Source organism: Delphinapterus leucas, chromosome 6 (assembly GCF_059928025.1).
Source record: "Delphinapterus leucas isolate spDelLeu-1000000601 "Yukka" chromosome 6, BTC_Dleu_Yukka2, whole genome shotgun sequence".
Lineage (NCBI taxonomy): Eukaryota > Metazoa > Chordata > Mammalia > Artiodactyla > Monodontidae > Delphinapterus > Delphinapterus leucas.
Genome location: NC_143134.1, coordinates 23,974,149 through 23,996,210, shown reverse-complemented (window position 1 = coordinate 23,996,210; position 22,062 = coordinate 23,974,149). Strand labels below are relative to the sequence as shown.

General features: G+C 47.4%; 1 protein-coding gene across 1 annotated transcript in view; it reads right to left on the bottom strand.

Moving 5' to 3' along the window:
* Positions 1-22,062, bottom strand: part of GFRA2 (GDNF family receptor alpha 2) — a 90,212-nt gene that overhangs the window by 48,254 nt on the left and 19,896 nt on the right. Inside the window, 1 exon segment of the mRNA XM_022562902.3 lies at positions 6,780-7,134. Coding sequence (XP_022418610.2) covers positions 6,780-7,134 — 355 coding nt within the window.

Below are 22,062 nucleotides of genomic sequence, written 5' to 3'. Positions count from 1 at the left end.
GTTCAAGGGTAAACAGGGCCTCTACTGAGGCTAGTAGCAGAAGCCAACATGGGATCCTCAAGGGGAAGATGGGTCTCAGGGTCTCTGGCAGGGCCGAGGATCCCATGTCCCTCCCCACAGAGTCTCCCCCCACTGCAACCTGGTTAAGTCTTCTTCAGGAGGATGTGACTTCTTTACCCCATGGCACTCCTGGGCACAGCTCTGCTCTGAAGACAGATAGGGCCGCTGGGTTCTGAGCTCTGTTCGAGGCCAGACGGGCCCCTGAACAAAGTTCATCTGTCTGTGGCTCATCTCCCCCAAGAAATAGCTGCTCTCTGAGCCACCAGAGTGACCCAGAGAAGGCCTGGTAGGGAGCAGAGCAGAACTGGGATTTCAAGTGAACTTGAATGGAAATGCTATCATCTGGTTCATTGTGTGGTTCCATTCCCATTGCAGAGGCAATCACCACAGTGTCCAGTCACTGGACTGGGAGTCCCCTGAGGGCAAGGGCCTCTGCCTACTTCATTAACTCTCTAATCTCAACACGAGGCCTGGCCCAGAGTGGATAATCAACAAACAGTGGTCAAATGAATAAAGGAATGGCCCCAAGACCCCCATTCCTCCTGCTACTGGTGAACCACTGCTCCCAGGAATGACTAGCTGGGTTCTAGCGGGGCACCCATTCTGCCCTTTCCATGCCAGTGGCAGACATCACTAATCAATCACAGCTCTCTTTGCTATTGAGCCAGGAGGCAGATTCACAATCCTTCAGACAGCCAATCCAAGTTGGCCATCTAGAGATGGCAGAGATTCTTAAGTTTGGGGAGGTCAAAGAATCCTTCAAGAATCTAATGAAAGCAACAAGTTTTTCTCTTTAGAATATACACGCAAAACTTTACATCTGATTTCGAGATATTCAAGATTCGCTCCTTTAAAAGAGGTAAAGGCATGGAAGCCCCAAGCCTGTACTCAAATAATCATTTGTTGCCATTTAGAGAAAATCTGCTGAAAACATCAGCCAACAGATTCTAGAGCCCAAAAGAAGCTGAGGGACAGCCCCCAGGAGCCAAGAATCAAACCCAGCCCTGTCCACCCACACTGCCTACAGACACCAGACACGCACCAAGCTAGGCAAGGGTGGGGAGGGGGCTTGCTGAAGGGATGCCTCCCCGCTCCCTGCAGACAGCTGCCTTCCCAGCAATCCTCTCCGACAAGGACAGTGTCCATGGCACAAAGGAGCCCAGGCAGCCAGGGTAGTCCCAGGCTGGAATCTATTTATGCACATCCTCAGCACCCAAAGGTTAACATACAGCCTGAGATATGGCATAGGGCCAGCACCGAGTTATTTATATCCTCTTGGCCGACCAAGAGGAACAGGGCATTTTAGCGGGCCTCTCCAAATGAGGCCTGGAGGGACACAGTTTACAATACAACACAATCATCACACACACACACACACACACACACACACACACACACACAATCTGGACCATCCTTGCAATGAGTGGAAGCTGAGAAAGTATAAACCAAAAGATTACGTTTAAAAAAGAAGTAGGTCATGGCTCACTGGGGGGCTGGGGTGCGAGAAATTAGCCAAATTCCATGGAACCATTCCAAGAGATTCTCCAGGCTTTCCAGACTCCATATCAGAAGGCTTTTAAAGGAAAAGCTTCTCCTGGTCCTAAATCCACAGCCCTAAAGGCCCATGGGACGTGAACCAGACAAAAGCAGAAGGCAGGGCATGGGCTCCCGGAGTGCAACTTCAAAAAGAATCGAACCCACGGCTTGAGCAGGAAGCTTCCACTCTCAGAGGTTCCCTGCCTTGGTCACTGACCCCAAACTGATCCTGGTCCAAAGAGCAGGAAGAGGGTTCGGAAATGCTCCCAATACCCACAAGCACCCCCCAAAATTCCCTTCAAACCCCTCTGCAAACCCCTCTGCTTTGTGCTTAGTAACATTCGTAAGACAGCACAGCAGAGTCTGTTAAATATCACACGGGGCTGTACAAGGCCTGCCGCTAGGTGCGCTGCACAGCACGTCAATGGGCTTGCTTTAATGTAGTGCTGTGTGGCGGGGGTCTGGCAGAGCTGTCCCCCAAGGAGTCCTGGGCCAAGATTCATTCGGGGAGAAGCCTGGGCATAGCCGGGCCAACTCCCCAAGCTGAAGGGCAAGGGGGCCAGGCAGGCCCAGTGAGGTGCAAACTGGGCACTATAGCCCTGGAGCGTGGAGCATGTTCTAGGAGATGCCTGCAGATAAGGGCCTCATTCCCAAAGAGTCAGCCCAGAGAGGCTCTCCCGTGACCCCCATCAAGGCCAGCTCCATCCACTAAAGTATCCAGGACAGGAAGACTTGGGGGGTCCCCCGTTCCTGCTCCAAACACCATGGCACTGGGTCGTCCCATTTTCACAGACAAGATTTCCACCTGTGGTGGCCACCCTGGTAGGCAGAAACCTGGAAGAAACCAAGGCCAGGAGGGAAGGGAGAGCGCCCCTTCCTGGGCGTAGTGGAGAACTGCCTGTTCTCCAGAGGCCCCCTCCCCAGCCACCCATCACCTCCCGGGCTCCTCCATAGACCACAGAGACAGGGTCCAGGCATCAGTAAGTCAAGCCCGCAAGAGCATGGAAGGAAGTCGGCTCCTCTCCATCAAAGCTGCCCTTCCACATCATCTACCCTGACGAGGGATCTCTGGTCATTTCCTCTTGTAGCAAGGGCTCACCTCTCTAGGAATATGACCTCAAGTGGAGGCGCAGGGGAAGAAGGCAGATGGGAAAGCTGCTTGTGATAGACTCAGATCCAAAGACCGGGAAGGGTCCTTGGAAAATGGGGAGCATCCTTGTTTGGTCAGTGAAGAAGCAGCCCGGGCACGCAGAATGAAATGGTCCATCCAGGATCACGCGGAAGACCAGGGGCAGGGTGAACACAGAAGGCAGGTCTTGCAGCTGCGGTGTTACCATGGCAAACACCTCCACCCACCTCCCACTCTGCATCACAGGCAGAGCTTCCCAAGGACACTTGGCCACACTGTAACAAACCCCCAGGTCCTGCCAGACTCACCCTACACTCGGGTTCTGCCCTCACCCCTCGTCTTCCCACTTGCAGGACCATACTTTAAATCCGCATGGGGATGGGAGCTGGGTGGGATGGGAGTTGGGGGAGATGCATTAGAGGAACGCCCTGGTTCTAGACCAGGAGCTCAGCCGGCCACATCCAGGATCACCTGGAACTTCCTATGCGAGACCCAACTCAATAATCCAGACACAGCACTGTCCTTGAGTCCCATGGTTGCTGTTATTGTTTTTTTTTAAGATTTTTTTTGGTGTGGACCAATTTTAAAGACTTTATTGAATTTGTTACAATATTGCTTCTGTTTTATGTTTTGGTTTTCTGGCCGCGAGGCATGTGGGATCTTAGCTCCCCAACCAGGGATCAAACCCGCACCCCCTGCATTAGAAGGTGAAGTCTTAACCACTGGACCACCAGGGAAGTCCCACTGTTGTTTAAATTTATATCAGGATGCATGGCACTCACAGGCTTGGCTCGGTGCCTCTCAGAAAACTGTCAGCCCTTAGGTCCTGGGACGCCTCATTCTTGACGCTCCCAATACTTAGTTTTGTTTAAACACCTCTGGTTCTACCACGTGAAGCTTCTGCCCCAGCTCTCCTGTTCCTAACTCCCCCCATCTCCAAACAAATAAAAACCCCTCTGGCTCTTTGAACAGACACAGATGTTCTACAGGCCACCAAAACCACCCTGCTCCACGCTCTCCAATCTCCTTAGGAGCTGCACATGTTGTCCTCCCTTAAAACACCACTAATAAAAAAAAAATAAAAATTAAAAAAATTAAAAAAACACCATTAATAAAGGGTGTTCACAAGGCTGCTCTGCTCAGGACCCCTGCAGAGACGTCCACCTGGGGTTTGAAGCCGGGCAGTGGTGCACCTGGCCTTGGTCCTGACACCCTGGCTTGTGGTCACTGAGCCTGGACTCAGGCTGGCCCTCCAGCCCCTACAGTCCCTCGTCCATCCTGTCACCCCACATACACCGTTTGTTGTGCAGCCTGACCAGGTCAGTTTAGCATTTAGGACAAGGAGAAATGCATTTCCATCCAAGAATTAATAGGCTCCTTCCGTCACATTTGGGGAGTAACATGGCCCATCCCGTCTTGGCTTTCTCTCAGCTCTCGGGAAGCTGAGCCCCAGCCCGACAGACTCCTGACTTCCTTTTGTGAGCCCTCAGTTTCTAATATTTTTTTGCCTTTTTCTTTTGGCTGCGTTGGGACTTCACTGCTGCATTCAGGCTTTCTCTAGTTGCGGCGAGTGGGGGCCACTCTTCGTTGCGGTGCACGGGCTTCTCATTGCAGTGGCTTATCTTTGTCGCGGAGCATGGGCTCTAGGCAAGCAGGCTTCAATAGTTGCAGCTTGCGGGCTCAGTAGTTGCGGCACGTGGGCTCAGTAGTTGTGGCACGCAGGCTCTAGAGCGCAGGCTCAGTAGTTGTGGCGCACGGGCTTAGCTGCTCCACGGCATGTGGGATCTTCCCGGACTAGGGCTCGAACCCGTGTCCCTGGCAGACGGATTCTTAACCACGGCGCCACCAGGGAAGTCCCTCGGTTTCTACTTTTAACCATCCTCTTGTAGTGTGCATATTTTATTTGAAATCGCTCCCATTGTTTTTGTAAGCAATAAGGTATATTTCTTTAAGTAAGCAAAAGAGAAAAGCCCACTTTCTTCAGGCTTTCCCAGCCCTGCGGGGATCAGCCCTTCTCCGAACTCCAGCTCATTTTCCAAACCAAGGTAGTGCCTCCTCTTCAGCCACACAGGCCCTGAGCTCCCTTCCCTCTGCAGCCCCATCCTCCAATCCCCGCCACAACCCCCAACCCCATTTCTCCACTCCAACCTCTTTACTGAGCTCCAGGCCCACAGGTCCAAATGCCCCAGACATTGCAACGGGGGTGGCAATGGTCCCCCCCGCACCACCATCTCAGATGCTGCGCACCCCCAGTGCTGAATGATCCATCGCCCCAGAATTATTCACCCGGTAAACATGGTGGCCACCATTCATGTATCCATTCAAGTAATGTTCATGGAGCGCTCGCCATGCGTCAGGCTCTATGTGCAGGACCAGGTGCGGAGTAAACAAAACAGAAATGCCTCTCCCTCCAGGGAACTTTCAACCAGTCCGCAGTCCTGTCAAGTCTACTTACCAATCATCTCTGAACTGATACACTTCTCCCCATGCCCACAGCCACTATCTTAGTCCAGGCCAGTGTGCTACACTGGGAGGAAAGCACTGGAGATTAGATCCAGCTCTCAAATGCATGAGCTGTGTGACCTTGGGCAAGTTACTTTCTACGACCCTGATCATTTGACAGATAAAGACGATAACAGTACCTACCTCGTAGCCTTGTTGCAAGGATTAATGAGATAAACCATATAATAGACCAGTGTCTGGGGTACAGTAAGCAATCCCTGTCTCCCTAGCAGCCTCACCTCTGGCCTTCCCACCCCGTGGCCCACACTCCACGTGCACCCACCACCTGCAGGTGCCCATAACCACAGGCTCTCTCCAACCCTCCAGCCTTTGCATATTCTTTCCCCACATACAAATAACACAACAAATAATTCTGTGCAAAAGATGTTTCTCCCTCATCCATACATCCATCTAACAGCTGCCCACCAACAACATGTGGCCCCATTACATGTTCCTTTTATTTGCATGCCAGACCCATTCCCTGGCTTTCTCCTTCTCATGTTCCGAGGTTCAGCTCAAGGCCCCGTCCTCTGGAGCCCCAGGTTGAGGCAGATGCCCTTCTCCTGTGCACCCTCCTCTGGGAGCCCACAGCCCTCAGCCCACTGCATTGGGATCCCTGCTCCCCCTGTCTGTCTCCCTTCTGGGTGCTCCTTGGAGAGCACCGTGTTCACCTCTGCATGCCTGAGCCTCAGAACCATGCACTGGATGCAAGAGAGGTTCAATAAATGGTTAATAACAAACGAGAAAAACGGAAGAATCACAGAGGCAAATTCCAACTCACTGTAACAAAACAAACCTTCCAAATAATTAGACACTTATTAAGCAATTACTTGATGCCAAACTCTGAGCTAAGCTTTAACACACATGTCATCTAATCCTCACAATAATGCTGTGTCTTGGGTATGTTTATTCCCATTTCATGGTTGAAGGGATGGACACTCAAGACATTTAAAAAGCCTGCTCCAAATCACACAGCTAGTAAGTGGAAAAGTCAGGATTCAAACCCAGGACCGTCAGAGTCCCCATGCTCCACCCAGCATTAGATGAGCTCAGCTGTCAGTGTGGAAGGAGCTGCCTCTAGGATGTGCAAGAGCCCTCCCACGACGGCCACAGGACCTCACTGGGATAATGGGTGGGCTTCCTTTAGAAGTGGACCTAAAGTCACTGAAGGTCCCTTCTTACTCCAGGCTCTAGGGTCTATGATGTTAAATTAGGAGCTCCTAGGGTGGTTCATCTTGGTTTCCCCCATGGCGCTTAGCCTGAAGCTGGGCACACAGCAGGCAAATGATAAACCTGTGCTAATAAATGAATGGACAGATGAATGAACGGATGAATAGATGGATGGATGAATGGATGGATGAATGGATGGATGGATGGATGGATGGATGAAGGAAGGAAGGGAAGGACGAATGAATGAATGAATGACAATTTGTTTTGCACATGTCCGAGTCACCCTCTCTTCTGGGCTCAAGATCCTAACCCAGCGAACTCGGGAATGTCAAGCAGGCAGAGCACCCCAGCCGACTCCCCTCAGAGCTGCAGCAGCCCCTACCTGCAGAGGTGGTCCGTCCGGCACAGGCTGCGGAGGTCCAGGCAGTTGGGCTTCTCCTTGTCCTCGTAGGAGCAGCTGGGCAGGATGGTCTGGCGGCGGCGCTCGGCGCACGCCTGGTCCTGGCAGGAGCAGAAGAGCATGCGGTAGGTATACTCGCCGGGCACGCGGTCAAAGAACTGGCGCAGGGCCTTATGGCACTTGCGGCGGTTGCAGCGCTCAGTGGGCGAGATCTCGCGGTTGCAGATGGAGATGTAGGAGGAGCGCAGCTTCTTGCAGTTGTCGTTCAGGTTGCAGGCTTTGGCGGCATCCAGGCAGTGGTTGCTCTTGGCGCTGACTGCCGGGTCTGCCCCTGTCCCTGGAGGGAAGGAAGGAGGCAGTCAGCCAATGCTGGGGACACCCCCCAGGGTCACTGTGCTCTTGGACTCGGCTTGCTCATCTGTGAGATGGGGATCACTTAGCAGCCCTCCCGCCTAAGGCTGTGATGAAGATCAAGTGAGTTAATATGCGGGTCCACTGAGCAAGCTGTACGTACGGTGCGCTTTTAGGATGACAACTATTAAACCAAAGTCTTATTTAAAACTTATTTCAAAAACAGTATGAAGATTCCTTTAAAAAGCTAAAAATAGAGCTACCAAATGATCCAGCTATCCCACTCCTGGGCATATAACCAGAGAAGACGAAAACTCTAATTTAAAAAGATACATGCACCCTAATGTTCATAGCAGCGCTATTTACAATAGCCAAGACATGGAAACAACCCAAGTGTCCATCAACAGATGAATGGATAAAGAAGATGTGGTACATATATACAATGGAATACTACTCAGCCATAAAAAAGAATGAAATAATGCCATTTGCAGCAACATGGATGGACCTACAGATTATCATACTAAGTGATGAAAGTCAGAGGAAGACAAATATTATATGATATCACTTATATGTGGAATCTAAAAAATAATACAAATGAATCTGTACACAAAACAGAAACAGACTCACAGACACAGAAGACAAACAAGACCAGAGGGAAAAGGGGAGGCGGAGGGATAAATTAGGGGTATGGGATTAACAGACACAAACTACTATACATAAAATAGATAAGCGACAAGGATTTACTATATAGCACAGGGAACTATATTCAGTATCTTGTAATAACCTATAATGGAAAAGAATCTGAAAAAATATATCTGTGTATATAACTGAATCACTTTGCTGTACACCTGAAACATTGTGAATCAACTATACTTTGATTTAAAAAAAAAATTATCACAAGATGAAAAAGCAAGCAACTAGGCGTTCGTGGCCCTGTTCACAAAAGTGGGAAATGGGGAAACAAAGGGACTGGCTCAAGAGCACACAACTGGATGGCCATTGATGCAAGATGGGTCCCCGGGTCCCTGGGCACCCAAGGTCACACATGTGAGCAGGGCTTCCGGTCAGGGAGCACTGCTGGCCCTTAGGAAGTTCCCACTATGGGATCTTCAGCAGCCAGGGTACCAACAGCACCACAGCCACCATCCTCACCCCCACCACTGTGACCACTGAAACTGTCCCCACACATTTCAAAAGGCCCCATGGGGTGGGACTGCTACTGCAGACACTTAGTGCAGCCGGGACCACTGAAAGCAAGCGCTGGGCTGGGAGCCTGGCAGTGTGAGGAGGAGGCTGAAGGCCAGCCTCAGGCTCTAGCAGAGCTGAGCCCTTAATCAAGCAAAGCGCAGATGAGCTGGAGGCTGGGACCTTGGCATCAGAGCCGTGGCTTTGAGCTTCATGCCACTGCCTGTGGAGCAAAACACCTCGGTGATCCCGGGAACTGTCAGGTTCCTTCTGTGGTGTCTGCCCCAACCCCCAAGTCTCAGCTGTTCTGAGGGGAACACGTGGCACAGGGACAACCCCCCCCAGCCACCAGCCTACTCCCACCTGCAGAGCACCTCTTGTCCATCCTGATGACAGACAGAGTAGGGAGGCAGGAATTCAGTTTGTACAGACCCCTCACCCGCTACCCTATGACATTCTGGTGAGAGCTGGATGGGAGATCTTCTAGCACACTGGCAGCAAACCAGAGCAGGAGCCCAGATCTGGCCAGCACCGTGGTATACCAGTGAGAGCCACCAGCTTAGGTCCTAGGATGGATGCGCCATGGTCTCTCATTCATTCCTCATCCACCCAACAAATGCTTTTCAGTATTTCTTGAGCACTACCCTATCCATGTGAGGCCCTGCCCCACAGAGGGTGGGAAAGACTAGGGTGTGGCCACATCTACCCTCCCATGGCACTTCCAGCACAGGTCCCAGTGTTCCGATCACCTGGTCATTAATGATCTATCAAGTCCCACCTCTGCACAGCCCTCTCCCTGCCAGGTGCTGGACTGGACCCGTACATGTAAGAGGAGCCCCTTCTCAAAGACCTCACAAATCTAGCTAGGAAACGAAGAGGCACAACAGCGGAATGATTAAGACTGGGCATCCTAAAGCTGAGGCATCTGCATCGATTACTCATCCTGCTGCTTATCAGCTGTGTGGCCTTGGGCAAGTGGCTGGACCTTCCTTCGCCTCAGTCTCCCCGTCTGGAAAATAGTACCTACTTCATAGCGCTGCTGTGAGTATGAATGAGCTCATTTTTCTCTCTCTCTCCCTCGTCTACTAGATCATCCCCATCTGCTATTACAGTGCCCATCTTTAAGGGAAAAAAAGAACTTCTCGTGACCACACGCCCACTGCTAAGCTACCACCCTATCTTTCTGCTCCTCTTTAAAGCAAAACCCCTCAAACGAGTCATCTATACCAGTAGTCACTTTCTCCCCTCCCGTTCTCTCCTGGACCCACGGCAGCCTGGCATTTGCTTCCTTCCTTGGAAGTGATCAGAGACCCTGGGGGTTCCTCCTCCTCTGCCCATCGGCACACTGGACACAACTGGTGGCTCCCTCAGCCTCCCTTTTCTCACAGCCTTCCTGCTGCCTCCCTGTGCTCTCCCTCCAGGCCTGCTTCGCTGGTTCCATCTTCTCCACCAGGGCTCAGCCCCCTTTCCTTTATATGCACCCACTCCCCAGGGCCCTCCACTCATGCATGGCCTTACACACCATCAATACGCTGTCAACTCCCAAATTTATATCCCCAGCCAGGGCAGGGACCTCCACTCTGAACCCCAGACTCATATGTCCAGCTGCCTGCCCATCAACTCTACCCGAAAGGCTATCACCCGCATCTCAAACCACACCCCACGTTCCCCCAAGGCTGCCCCCAACCCCGGGTCTTCCTCATCCCTCTGAAAACAACTCCAGCCTTCCAGTAGCTCAGGCCAAAATTCTTGGCCCTCCCTTGACTGCTCTCTTATCCACAGCAGAAAGACCTGGGAGAACATACCCAGAATCCAGCCACTCTCACCACCACCACCATCCCCACCACGGTCCAAACCATTGTCACTATGTACTGGTAAAGGTCTCCGTCCCAGTCTCCCTGCTCTGTCCTTTTGCCTCCCACCCCACAGCAATCTTCTCTCATCACAGCTGGAGTGAACCTTCTAGAACCTAAGGCAGAGATAATGCTCCTGGGCCCCAAAGCTTCCAGTGGCTTCCCCATCTCATTCAGAGGCCTTGGCAGGGTCCACAAGGCTCTATATGTGTGCTGTCCAATATGGCAGCCAATACCTCATGTGGCCATTGAACTTGAAATGGAGCTAGCCCGAAAAGAGGTGTGCACAACAGATTTTGAAATCTTAATGAGAAAAAATAATAATGTAAAGCATTTCATTTCAAACAATGTTTTACCTGATTACATGTTAAAGTGATAATATTTTGGATATATTGTGTTAAACAAAAGTATTTATTAATTTAACTTGCTTCTTTTTAACTTTTTTAATGCACCTATCAGAAATTTTAGAATTGGTGGGAGGGATAAATTGAGAGACTGGTATTGACCTATACACACTACTATATATAAAATAGATAACTAATAAGGACCTATTGTGTAGCACAGGGAACTCTGCTCAGTAGTCTCTAATGACCGATATGGGACAAGAATCTAAAAAAGAGTATGAGATTAGTTCAAGATGGAGGAGTAGAAGGACGTGCACTCACTCCCTCTTGCAAGAGCACCGGAATCACAACTAACTGCTGAACAATCATTGACAGGAAGACACTGGAACTCACCAGAAAAGATACCCCACATCCAAAGACAAGACAGGAAGCACAAAGGAGAAGCCACAATGAGATGGTAGGAGGGGCACAATCACAATAAAATCAAACCCCATAACTGCTGGGTGGGTGACTCACAAACTGGAGAACACTTATACCACAGAAGTCCACCCACTGGAGTGAAGGTTCTGAGCCCCATGTTAGGCTTCCCAACCTGGGGGTCTGGCAATGGGAGGAGGAATTCCTAGAAAATCAGACTTTGAAGGCTAGCAGGATTTGATTGCAGACTCTGACAGGACTGGGGCAAACAGAGACTCCACTCTTGGAGGGCACACACAAAGTAGTGTGTGCACTGGGACCCAGGGGAAGGAGCAGTGACCCCATAGGAGACTGAACCAGACCTACCTGCTAGTGTTGGAGGGTCTCCTGCAGAGGCAGGAGGTGGCTGTGTTTCACCGTGAGGACAAGGACACTGGCAGCAGAAAGTCTCAGAAGTACTCCTTGGCAGGAGCTCTCCCAGAGTCCGCCATTAGCCCCACCAAAGAGCCTGGGTAGGCTCCAGTGTTGGGTTGCCTCAGGCCAAACAACCAACAGGGAGGGAACCCAGCCCCAACCATCAGCAGACAAGCAGATTAAAGTTTTACTGAGCTCTGCCCACCAGAGCAACACCTAGCTCTACCCACCACCAGTCCCTCCCATCAGGAAACTTGCACAAGCCTCTTAGATAGCCTCACCCGCCAGAGGGAAGACAGCAGAAGCAAGAAGAACTACAATCCTGCAGCCTGTGGAACAAAAATCACATTTACAGAAAGACAGACAAGATGAAAAGGCAGAGGACTATGTACCTCTGGCCAAGGAACAAGATGAAGGAACAAGATAAAGGAACAAGATAAAAGGAGGAACAAGATAAAACCCCAGAAAAACAACTAAATGAAACAGAGATAGGCAACCTTCCAGAAAAAGAATTCAGAATAATGGTAGTGAAGATGATCCAGGACCTCAGAAAAAGAATGGAGGCAAAGATCGAGAAGGTGCAAGAAATGTTTAACAAAGATCTAGAAGAATTAAAGAACAAACAAACAGAGATGAACAATACAATAACTGAAATGAAAAATACACTAGAAGGAATCAACAACAGAATAACTGAGGCAGAAGAATGGATAAGTGACCTGGAAGACAGAATGGTGGAATTCATTGCCACAGAACAGAATAAAGAAAAAAGAATGAAAAGAAATGAAGACAGCCTAAGAGACCTCTGGGACAACATTAAACACAACAACATTCGCATTATAGGGGTCCCAGAAGGAGAAGAGAGAGAGAAAGGACCTGAGAAAATATTATAAGAGATTATAAGAGATTATAGTTGAAAACTTCTCTAACATGGGAAAGAAAATAGCCACCCAAGTCCAGGAAGCACAGAGAGTCCCATACAGGATAAACCCAAGGAGAAACACGCCGAGACACATGGTAATCAAATTGACAAAACTTAAAAACAAAGAAAAATTATTGAAAGCAACAAGGGAAAAATGACAAATAACACACAAGGGAACTCCCATAAGGTTAACAGCTGATTTCTCAGTAGACACTCTACAAGCCAGAAGGGAGTGGCATGGTATATTTAAAGTGATGAAAGGGTAGAACCTACAATCAAGTTTACTCTATCCGGCAAGGATCTCATTCAGATTCGATGGAGAAATCAGAAGCTTTACAGATAAGCAAAAGCTAAGAGAATTCAGCACCACCAAACCAGCTCTTCAACAAATGCTAAAGGAACTTCTCTAAGTGGGAAACACAAGAGAAGAAAAGGACTTACAAAAACAAACCCAAAGCAATTCAGAAAATGGTAATAGGAACATACGTATTGATAATTACCTTAAACATTAATGGATTAAATGCTCCATTCAGGCTCGCTGAATGGATACAAAAACAAGACCCATATATATGCTGTCTACAAGAGACCCACTTCAGACCTAGGGACACATACAGACTGAAAGTGAGGCGATGGAAAAAGATATTCCATGCAAATGGAAATCAAAAGAAAGCTGGAGTAGCAATACTCGTATCAGATAAAATAGAGAATAAAGAATGTTAAATGTTTAAAATAAAGAATGTTACAAGAGACAAGGAAGAACACTACATAATGATCAAGGGATCAATCCAAGAAGAAGATATAACAATTATAAGTATATATGAACCCAACATAGGAGTACCTCGATACATAAGGCAACAGCTAACAGCTATAAAAGAGGAAATCAACAGTAACACAATAATAGTGGGGTAATTTAACACCTCACTTACACCAATGGACAGATCATCCAAACAGAAAATTAATAAGGAAACACAAGCTTTAAATGACACCACAGACCAGATAGATTTAATTGATATTCATAAGACATTCCATCCAAAAACAGCAGATTACACTTTCTTCTCAAGTGCACACAGAACATTCTCCAGGGTAGATCACATCTTGGGTTACAAATCAAGCCTCAGTAAATTTAAGAAAGTTGAGATCAAATCAAGCATCTTTTCCGACCACAATGCTATGAGATTAGAAATCAATTACAGGGGGAAAAAACGTAAAAAACACAAACACATGGAGGCTAAACAATACGTTACTAAATAACCAAGAGATCACTGAAGAAATCAAAGAGGCAATCAAAAAATATCTTGAGACTAATTACAACAAAAACACAATGATCCAAAACCTATGGGATGCAACAAAAGCAGTTCTAAGAGGGACGTTTATAGCAATACAAGTCTACCTCAAGAAACAAGAAAAATCTCAAATAAACAATCAAACCTTATACCTAAAGGAACTAGAGAAAGAAGAACAAACAAAACCCAAAGTTGGTACACGGAAAGAAATTATAAAGATCAGAGCAGAAATAAATGAAGTAGAAACAAAGAAAACAATAGCAAAGATCAATAAAACTAAAAACTGGTTCTTTGAGAAGATAAACAAAATTGATAAACCATTAGCCAAACTCATCAAGAAAAAGAGGGAGAGGACTCAAATCAATAGAATTAGAAATGAAAAAGGAGAAGGAACAACTGGGTTTTCTATACTGTTCCATTGATCTATATTTCTGTTTTTGTGCCAGTACCATATTGTCTTGATTACTGTAACTTTGTAGTATAGTCTGAAGTCAGAGAGTCTGATTGCTCCAGCTCCGTTCTTTTCCCTCAAGACCGCTTTGGCTATTTGGGGTCTTTTGTGTCTCCATACAGATTTTAAGATTTTTTGTTCTACTTCTGTAAAAAATGCCATTGGTAATTTGATAGGGATTGCGCAGAAATACAAAGCATCCTAAGAGACTACTACAAGCAACTCTATGCCAATAAAATGGACAACCTGGAAGAAATGGAAGAATTCTTAGAAAGGTATAACCTTACAAGACTGAACCAGGAAGAAACAGAAAATATGAACAGACCAATCACAAGTATTGAAATTGAAACTGTGATTAAAGATCTTCCAACAAACAAAAGTTCAGGACCAGATGGCTTCACAGGTGAATTCTATCAAACATTTAGAGAAGAGCTAACACCCATTCTTCGCAAACTCTTCCAAAAAATTGCAGAGGAAGGAACACTCCCAAAATCATTCTATGAGGCCACCATCACCCTGATACCAAAACCAGACAAAGACACTACAAAAAAAGAAAATTACAGACCAATATCACTGATGAATATAGACGCAAAAATCCTCAACAAAATACTACAAACAGAATCCAACAACACATTAAAAGGATCATACAACATGATCAAGTGGGATTTATCCCAGGGATGCAAGGATTCTTCAATATAGGCAAATCAATCAACGTGATACACCATATTAACAAACTGAAGAATAAAAACCATATGAGCATCTCAATAGATGCAGTAAAAGCTTTTGACAAAATTCAACACCCATTTATGAAAAAAACTCTCCAGAAAGTGGGCATAGAGGGAACCTACCTCAACATAATAAAGGCCATATATGACAAACCCACAGTAAACATCATTCTCAACAGTGAAAAACTGAAAGCATTTCCTCTAAGATCAGGAGCAAGACAAGGGTGCCCACTCTCACCACTATTATTCAACATAGTTTTGGAAGTCCTAGCCACAGCAATCAGAGAAGAAAAAGAAATTAAAGGAATCCAAATCTGAAAAGAAGAAGTAAAGCTGTCACTGTTTGCAGATGACATGATACTATACACAGAGAATCCTAAAGATGCCACCAGAAAACTACTAGGGCTAATCAGTGAATTTGGTAAAGTTGCAGGATACAAAATTAATGCACAGAAATCTCTTGCATTCCTATACACTAATGATGAAAAATCTGAAAGAGAAATTAAGGAAACACTCCCATTTACCATTGCAACAAAAATACCTAGGAATAAACCTACCTAGGGAGACAAAAGACGTGTATGCAGAAAACTATAAGACACTGTTGAAAGAAATTAAAGATGATACAAACAGATGGAGAGAGATACCATGTTCTTGGATTGGAAGAATCAATATTGTGAAAATGACTATACTACCCAAAGCAATCTACAGATTCAATGCAATCCCTATCAAATTACCAATGGCTTTCTTTACAGAACTAGAACAAAAAATCTTAAAATTTGTATGGAGACACAAAAGACCCTGAATAACCAAAGCAGTCTTGAGGGAAAAAAACGGAGCTGGAGGAATCAGACTTCCTGACTTCACACACTATACTACAAAGCTACAGTAATCAAGACAATATGGTACTGGCACAAAAACAGAAAAATAGATCAATGGAACAGGATAGAAAGCCCAGAGATAAACCCACGCACCTATGGTCAACTAATCTATGACAAAGGAGGCAAGGATATACAATGGAGAAAAGACAGTCTCTTCAATAAGTGGTGCTGGGAAAACTGGACAGCTACATGTAAAAGAATGAAATTAGAACATGCCCTAACACCATACACAAAAATAAACTCAAAATGGATTAGAGACCTAACTGTAAGACCAGACACTATAAAACTCTTCGAGGAAAACATAGGAAGAACACTCTTTGACATAAATCACAGCAAAATATTTTTTGATCCACCTCCTAGAGTAATGGAAATAAAAACAAAAATAAACAAATGGGACCTAATGAAACTTAAAAGTTTTTGCAAAGCAAAGGAAACTACAAAGACGACAAATAGACAACCCTCAGAATGGGGGAAAATATTCGTAAATGAATCAACGGATAAAGGATTAATCTCCAAAATATATAAACAGCTCATGTAGCTCAATATTAAAAAAATAAACAACCCAATCCAAAAATGGGCAGAAGACCTAAATAGACATTTCTCCAAAGAAGACATACAGGTGGCCAAGAAGCACATGAAAAGCTGCTCAACATCACTAATTATTAGAGAAATGCAAATCAAAACTACAATGAGGTATCACCTCACACTAGTGAGAATGGGCATCATTAGAAAATCTACAAACAACAAATGCTGGAGAGGGTGTGGAGAAAAGGGAACCCTCTTGCACTGTTGGTGGGAATGTAAATTGATACAGCCACTATGCAGAACAGTATGGAGGTTCCTTAAAAAACTAAAAATAGAACTACCGTATGACCCAGCAATCCCACTACTGGGTATATACCCAGAGAAAACCATAATTCAAAAAGACACATGCACCCCAATGTTCATTGCAGCACTATTTACAATAGCCAGGTCATGGAAGCAACCTAAATGCCCATCGACAGATGAATGGACAAAGAAGATGCGATATATATGTATACAATGGAATATTACTCAGCCATAAAAAGGAACAAAATTGGGTCATTTGTAGAGACGTGGATGAATCTAGAGACTGTCATACAGAGTGAAGTAATTCAGAAAGAGGAAAAACAAATATCGTATATTAACGCATATATGTGGAACCTAGAAAAATGGTACAGATGAACCGGTTTGCAGGGCAGAAATAGAGACACAGATGTAGAGAAAAAAACGTATGGACACCAAGGGGGAAAAGTGGTGGGGGAGCCGGGGTGGTGTGATGAGTTGGGAGATTGGGATTGACATACAGACACTAATATGTATAAAATGGATAACTAATAAGAACCTGCTGTATAAAACAATAAGATTCTCAAATTCAAAAAAATAAAATAAAAAAGGGTAGATTCATGTATATGTATAACTGATTCACTTTGCGGTACACCTGAAACTAACGCAACACTGTAAATCAACTCTAATAAAAATTTTTAAAAAGAAAAGAAATTTTAGAATTGCATGTATGTGACTCATAACATACTTCCATTAGCCAGCACTGTCATATACGACCTCACTTCCTACTCATTCCCCCTGTTCACTTACTCCCTTCCAGCCACACTGGCCTCCTTACTCTTCCTGGAGCATGCCAATCATGACCCGACCTCTGGGCCTTCGCACTTGCTGATTTCTGCCTGGAAAGCTCTCCCCCACCCCCATGACCACACAGCTCCTTTCCTCAACTTCTTTCAGGTCTCTGCTCAATGTTACCTTGTCTGTGAGTCCTTCCTGACCACCCTACACATAATAACAAGTCACTCCCTTCACACCCTACTCTGGTCTCTTTTCCCCAGATTACACATCACCATCTGCCATCGTATACACTTATTTAGTCATTTGTGTTTTTCTACCAAATATAAGCTCCATGAAAGCAGGGGTTTTTTCAGTTGTGCTCACTGCTGATTCCATAGGTGCCAATGTTTGGTACATAGTGAATGCTGTATCTGTATTTGATGAGTGAAAAAAATAAATGTAGTACAGTATCTAGTTCATAATAAGTGTTCAAAAACTGTTGGCTAATATTATTAAGGAAGCCAAAAATGACACAGGGCCAGCAACATCAGTCAGTACAAGACCAGGTGCAGTCAAGCGTCAATGCGGGGTCCAGCCTGGAAGTGTTCAGAAGTGAAACTAGGAGGGCGATCATCGAAGACTGAACCATCACCCCAATACCCTACCCAGACAACAACAGCCCTATGAAGGCAGAAAGAGAAAAGTTCCCTACCTTCTTGTAAAAAATAAAAGGGGAATTAGGGCAGAAAGGGAATCAAGGTTCGTTTTCCTACCCATTCAATTAACAAATCTTTGAGGGTCCACTGTGTGCCAGGCACTTCCCCAGACACGGGGCTGGGGTCAAGGCTGAGGTGATGCTGATGTGCTGGGGAGGTCAGGGCACTGCCTGTAGGAGCCAAGGGGAAAGCATCCCGCCCAGACCAGGGGGTCCCAGAAGCAGCAACAGCTCTCCTGCAACCTACATGATGAGGGAGAGGAAGCAAAAAGAGTGGAAAGGGGGTTCCAGGCAGAGAGAAAAACAGCAAGGTCAGAGGCTGGAAGGAGCCCACAGCAATCCAGCATGCCTGGAGATGCAGCCTGGAAGAGGGACCACCAGAGACAATGCTGGGGAGCCATGCAAGAGCTTTCAGCCATGGGGCAGGGTGGGGGGGCGAGTCTCTGAGCAGCTGCCAAGCCACTCTGCCCGGGCCAGGCGAGGACGCGAGGACACCTGTCTACACGAAGGCCATTCTGGGACACCACTTCCATGGGAGGGCTCTCCCGGACCAGCCAGGGTGTTCTTTCCCATTCAGTGCACCTGTCAGGACGCTGGCTGGTGGAAGCGAACCGTCAAGCAGCCTGGGGCTGAGGTGGAGGAGAGCAAGGACATGAGGGGCCCCAGAGAGGAGCAGGGTGACAACCGCCAATGAACAGCAGCTACTTTAGGCCCACGGCGGCTCTCAGGTTCCCAGGTGCACCTTCCCGCTCCCCTCAGTATGTTCCCGAGCTAACGTGGTGTAATTACAGCCTCAGTGGCTTCCATTTGGAACTTGAATAGTGAAAGCTTTTGCTAAGGGGGTGGGAAATGTAAACCCCTGGGCCAAAACTTGGTAAATTTCCTAGGAAATACACACGCACACACACACAAAGGGTGGCGAAAGTAACAGCAATTGCCTAGTTACCAGGAAGATGCCCCTTCTGATCCTCCCGGAGTGGGTAGAGAGGCCCGTGGGCTGATGATGGGGCCCTGCTCCACCGTGGAGAAAGGCCCAGGACTGGCCTGCTCTGGCTCGCCCGGTAAGTGAGGAAGCCCGTGCTGGGGCAGGCAGACCTGGGACAGCCTCTTCCCAGCCCATCCACTGTCTCTGCGTCTGCACTAAGGCGCCTCTCCCTCCGGTCCAGAAGCCTTTGTTATCCTTTTCAAGAGACCCCACTGGGGAGGAAGAAGGATGTGCTGGATTGCAAACACCAGCCCAGTGTGGGCCGCAGCCCCTGAACTAAAATATCCAAACAGCAGGGAGGGAGGTCCCTGCTAGCCCACCACCACCCTGCCCCATCCCTACACAGACCACACAGGACCTTTGAGGGATTCAGGAACAAGGAATTCCTCCCAGGCCTGGGCCAGCCCGCTCTCCAGGCCTGCTGAGAAGAGCGCAGATGGGCCAAGGAGTAAATGGGAACAGCTGCTCGAAGGAGAGGGAGGTGGGATTTAACCGTGCTTGGCACTTCCCAAAACCTCCATGGACTCATCCTCCCAGCTCCAGCCCCTGGGGACAGCTGTAGAGGGACTGCCTCACCCCAGCCAAGCCTCACCCACGCCCCCTCTTCCCTTCTGGGGTGCCGCCCCAAGCCAATGACCATCTGTCTTTAAATCTTCAAAATGATATCCTTGAATATTTTCTTTTATAGAGCTAGGTTTACCAAACCGCAGTCACCCGGGGAACCACCTATATCGTTTTGGCCATGTTACCAGTAACACCTGTGTCGATATTTAATTAATTTTTTCTTTAAATCCCTTAATTCTTATATTAAATGAAATGTTTAAATTTCTTCAACAGACTCACTTTTTAAATTTTTCAATACCTACCTAGATTTGTCCTGGATGATAACATCCATGTTAGTTCTGAATTTTTCCAAGACGTGTTAAAATGCACTACTATTCAAATTCAAATATTTATTCCTATGCCCATCTCCCATTCTGGCAATGGTGTACATGCCCTTGAAGGGAAGTAACTGATTTAGACGTGAAGTTCTTAAACTTTGGTGCATTTGTGACTCGCTCGAACTGCCTGTTACCCACAGATGCTCAGTCCCACCCAGACCCTCCCAGTCGAGAGCTCTGTGGCTGGCACCCACGAATCTGGATTTCACAAGCTCCCCCATGATTCTGAGGGTGCCTTCCAAAGCTGGAGAACCAGAGGCTCAGAGGAGAAGCAGAGGTGCCCCTGGCCTGGTCCCCCAACATGCACACACCCCATCCAGCCCACAATCAATCGACCAAGCCCATCCTCAGCAGAAGGGAGTTGATGGGCCTCTGCTGTCACCAGAGCAGGTCCCCTGGGGGCTTCACTACCCCACCGCCCGCCCCGAACTGAAAGGCCCATCAAGGTAGACCCTCCAACCACAGAGCAGGCCTTTCCCTGGAGGAGCAAAAATAAGATGCTTACCTTTCCACAAAGCTTCCAAAGCAATAGGACTTGAATTTTTCATCTCTTCCTTCTGGCCTTCCAGGAAACTGCCACGCTTGTCGCTTGTCCCTAATCCTGCTTCTGGCCATGTCCACCCTCAAGCTGACCCTGGGCCCCTAGGCCATGCTCTGCAGCTTGGCCACTAAAGTGGAAGTCAGAAACCTGGGCCCTAATTCTGTCTCTATCTCTCCCAAGTGTGTGAAACCCCCAACAAAGACTGACCCTCTCTGGGTCTCATTTCCTCACCTGAAAAATGACAAGTTTTTTTTTTTTAATAAATTTATTTATTTTATTTATTTATTTTTGGCTACGTTGGGTCTTCGTTGCTGTGCACGGGCTTTCTCTAGTTGTGGCGAGCGGGGGCTACTCTTCATTGTGGTGCGTGGGCTTCTCATTGCAGTAGCTTGTCTTGTTGCAGAGCACGGGCTCTAGGCACGCGGGCTTCAGTAGTTGTGGCACGTGGGCTCAGTAGTTGTGGCTCATGGTCTCCAGAGCACAGGCTCAGTAGTTGTGGCACGTGGGCTCACTAGTTGTGGCATGCGGGCTCTAGAGCACAGGCTCAGTAGTTGTGGCACACGGGCTTAGTTGCTCCACGGCACGTGGGATCTTCCTGGACCAGGGCTCGAACCCATGTCCCCTGCATTGGCAGGCGGATTCTTAACCACTGTGCCACCAGGGAAGCCCAAAATGACAGGTTTTGAACTATACGGCTTTCTAGGAAGTTCTGTGACTCTCCTGTCTGCTTCCATCCCCCCACATGCCACTGCAAGACTCTGCGAGCTGGAGGGAATAAGGGAGCTCCCCTGTCCCACCCTGCAAACTCAACAGCGCATGTGCACACCTCAACACGCACACACACACCAGGGCTCACAAGGCACAGCTCCACATCCCAGTAGGTCAAACAGCTGTCAGCCAACGGCTGTTTTCACGTGCTGACCACATGCCCCAGAAATCCAGCCGTGAGCTGAAAAGACGGAGTCCCTGCTCTCCAGAGGCCTTTATTCTATTGAGAGGAAGACTGGTAATAAACACACAAACAAATAAATAAGGCAATGTAAAGCGCTATGAAGAAAATCAAATAAGCAGAATTCAGAAGAGAATGCGGGATGAGGGAGGGCCTGTCCTAGGAGGTGACATCCAAGCTGAGAAAGAATGAAGGGCAGAAGTGAAACATGCAAATAAAAAAATCCAAGGTAAGGGAATCCCAAGCAAAAGGAAGAGCAGGTACAGAGGTCCTGAGACAGACATGAGCTCGGTGTGTTTATAGGCAAAAGGAAGGGAAAGCGGCTGGAGTTTCCGAAACGAAATGAAAGTAAGAGGAAGAGGAAGCCAGAGGGACAGTCAGCAGAGATCATGTGGGACCTTGCAGAGCAGGGTAAGAACTTCAGATTTTATTCTAAGATGCGAAGCACTTAGAGGGTTTTAAGGATGGGAGCCACCCGACCTCATGTACTTTGGCTGACAGATGGAAGACCGAGTTCCCATGAAGGGGAGGGGGCTAAAAAGGAGACCAGTTACAGGCTGTTGCCGTAGCAGGCTTGGGGAGAATGGTGACTGCAAAGATGTCAAAAAACGAGCGTATTCTGCATATGATTTAGAGATAAAGCCAACAGGATGGGTTGGATACTGAATGGGAAGAAGGAGAGAAATCACGGAAAACGCCTAGGTTTTTGGCCTGAGCACCCAGCGGATGGTGG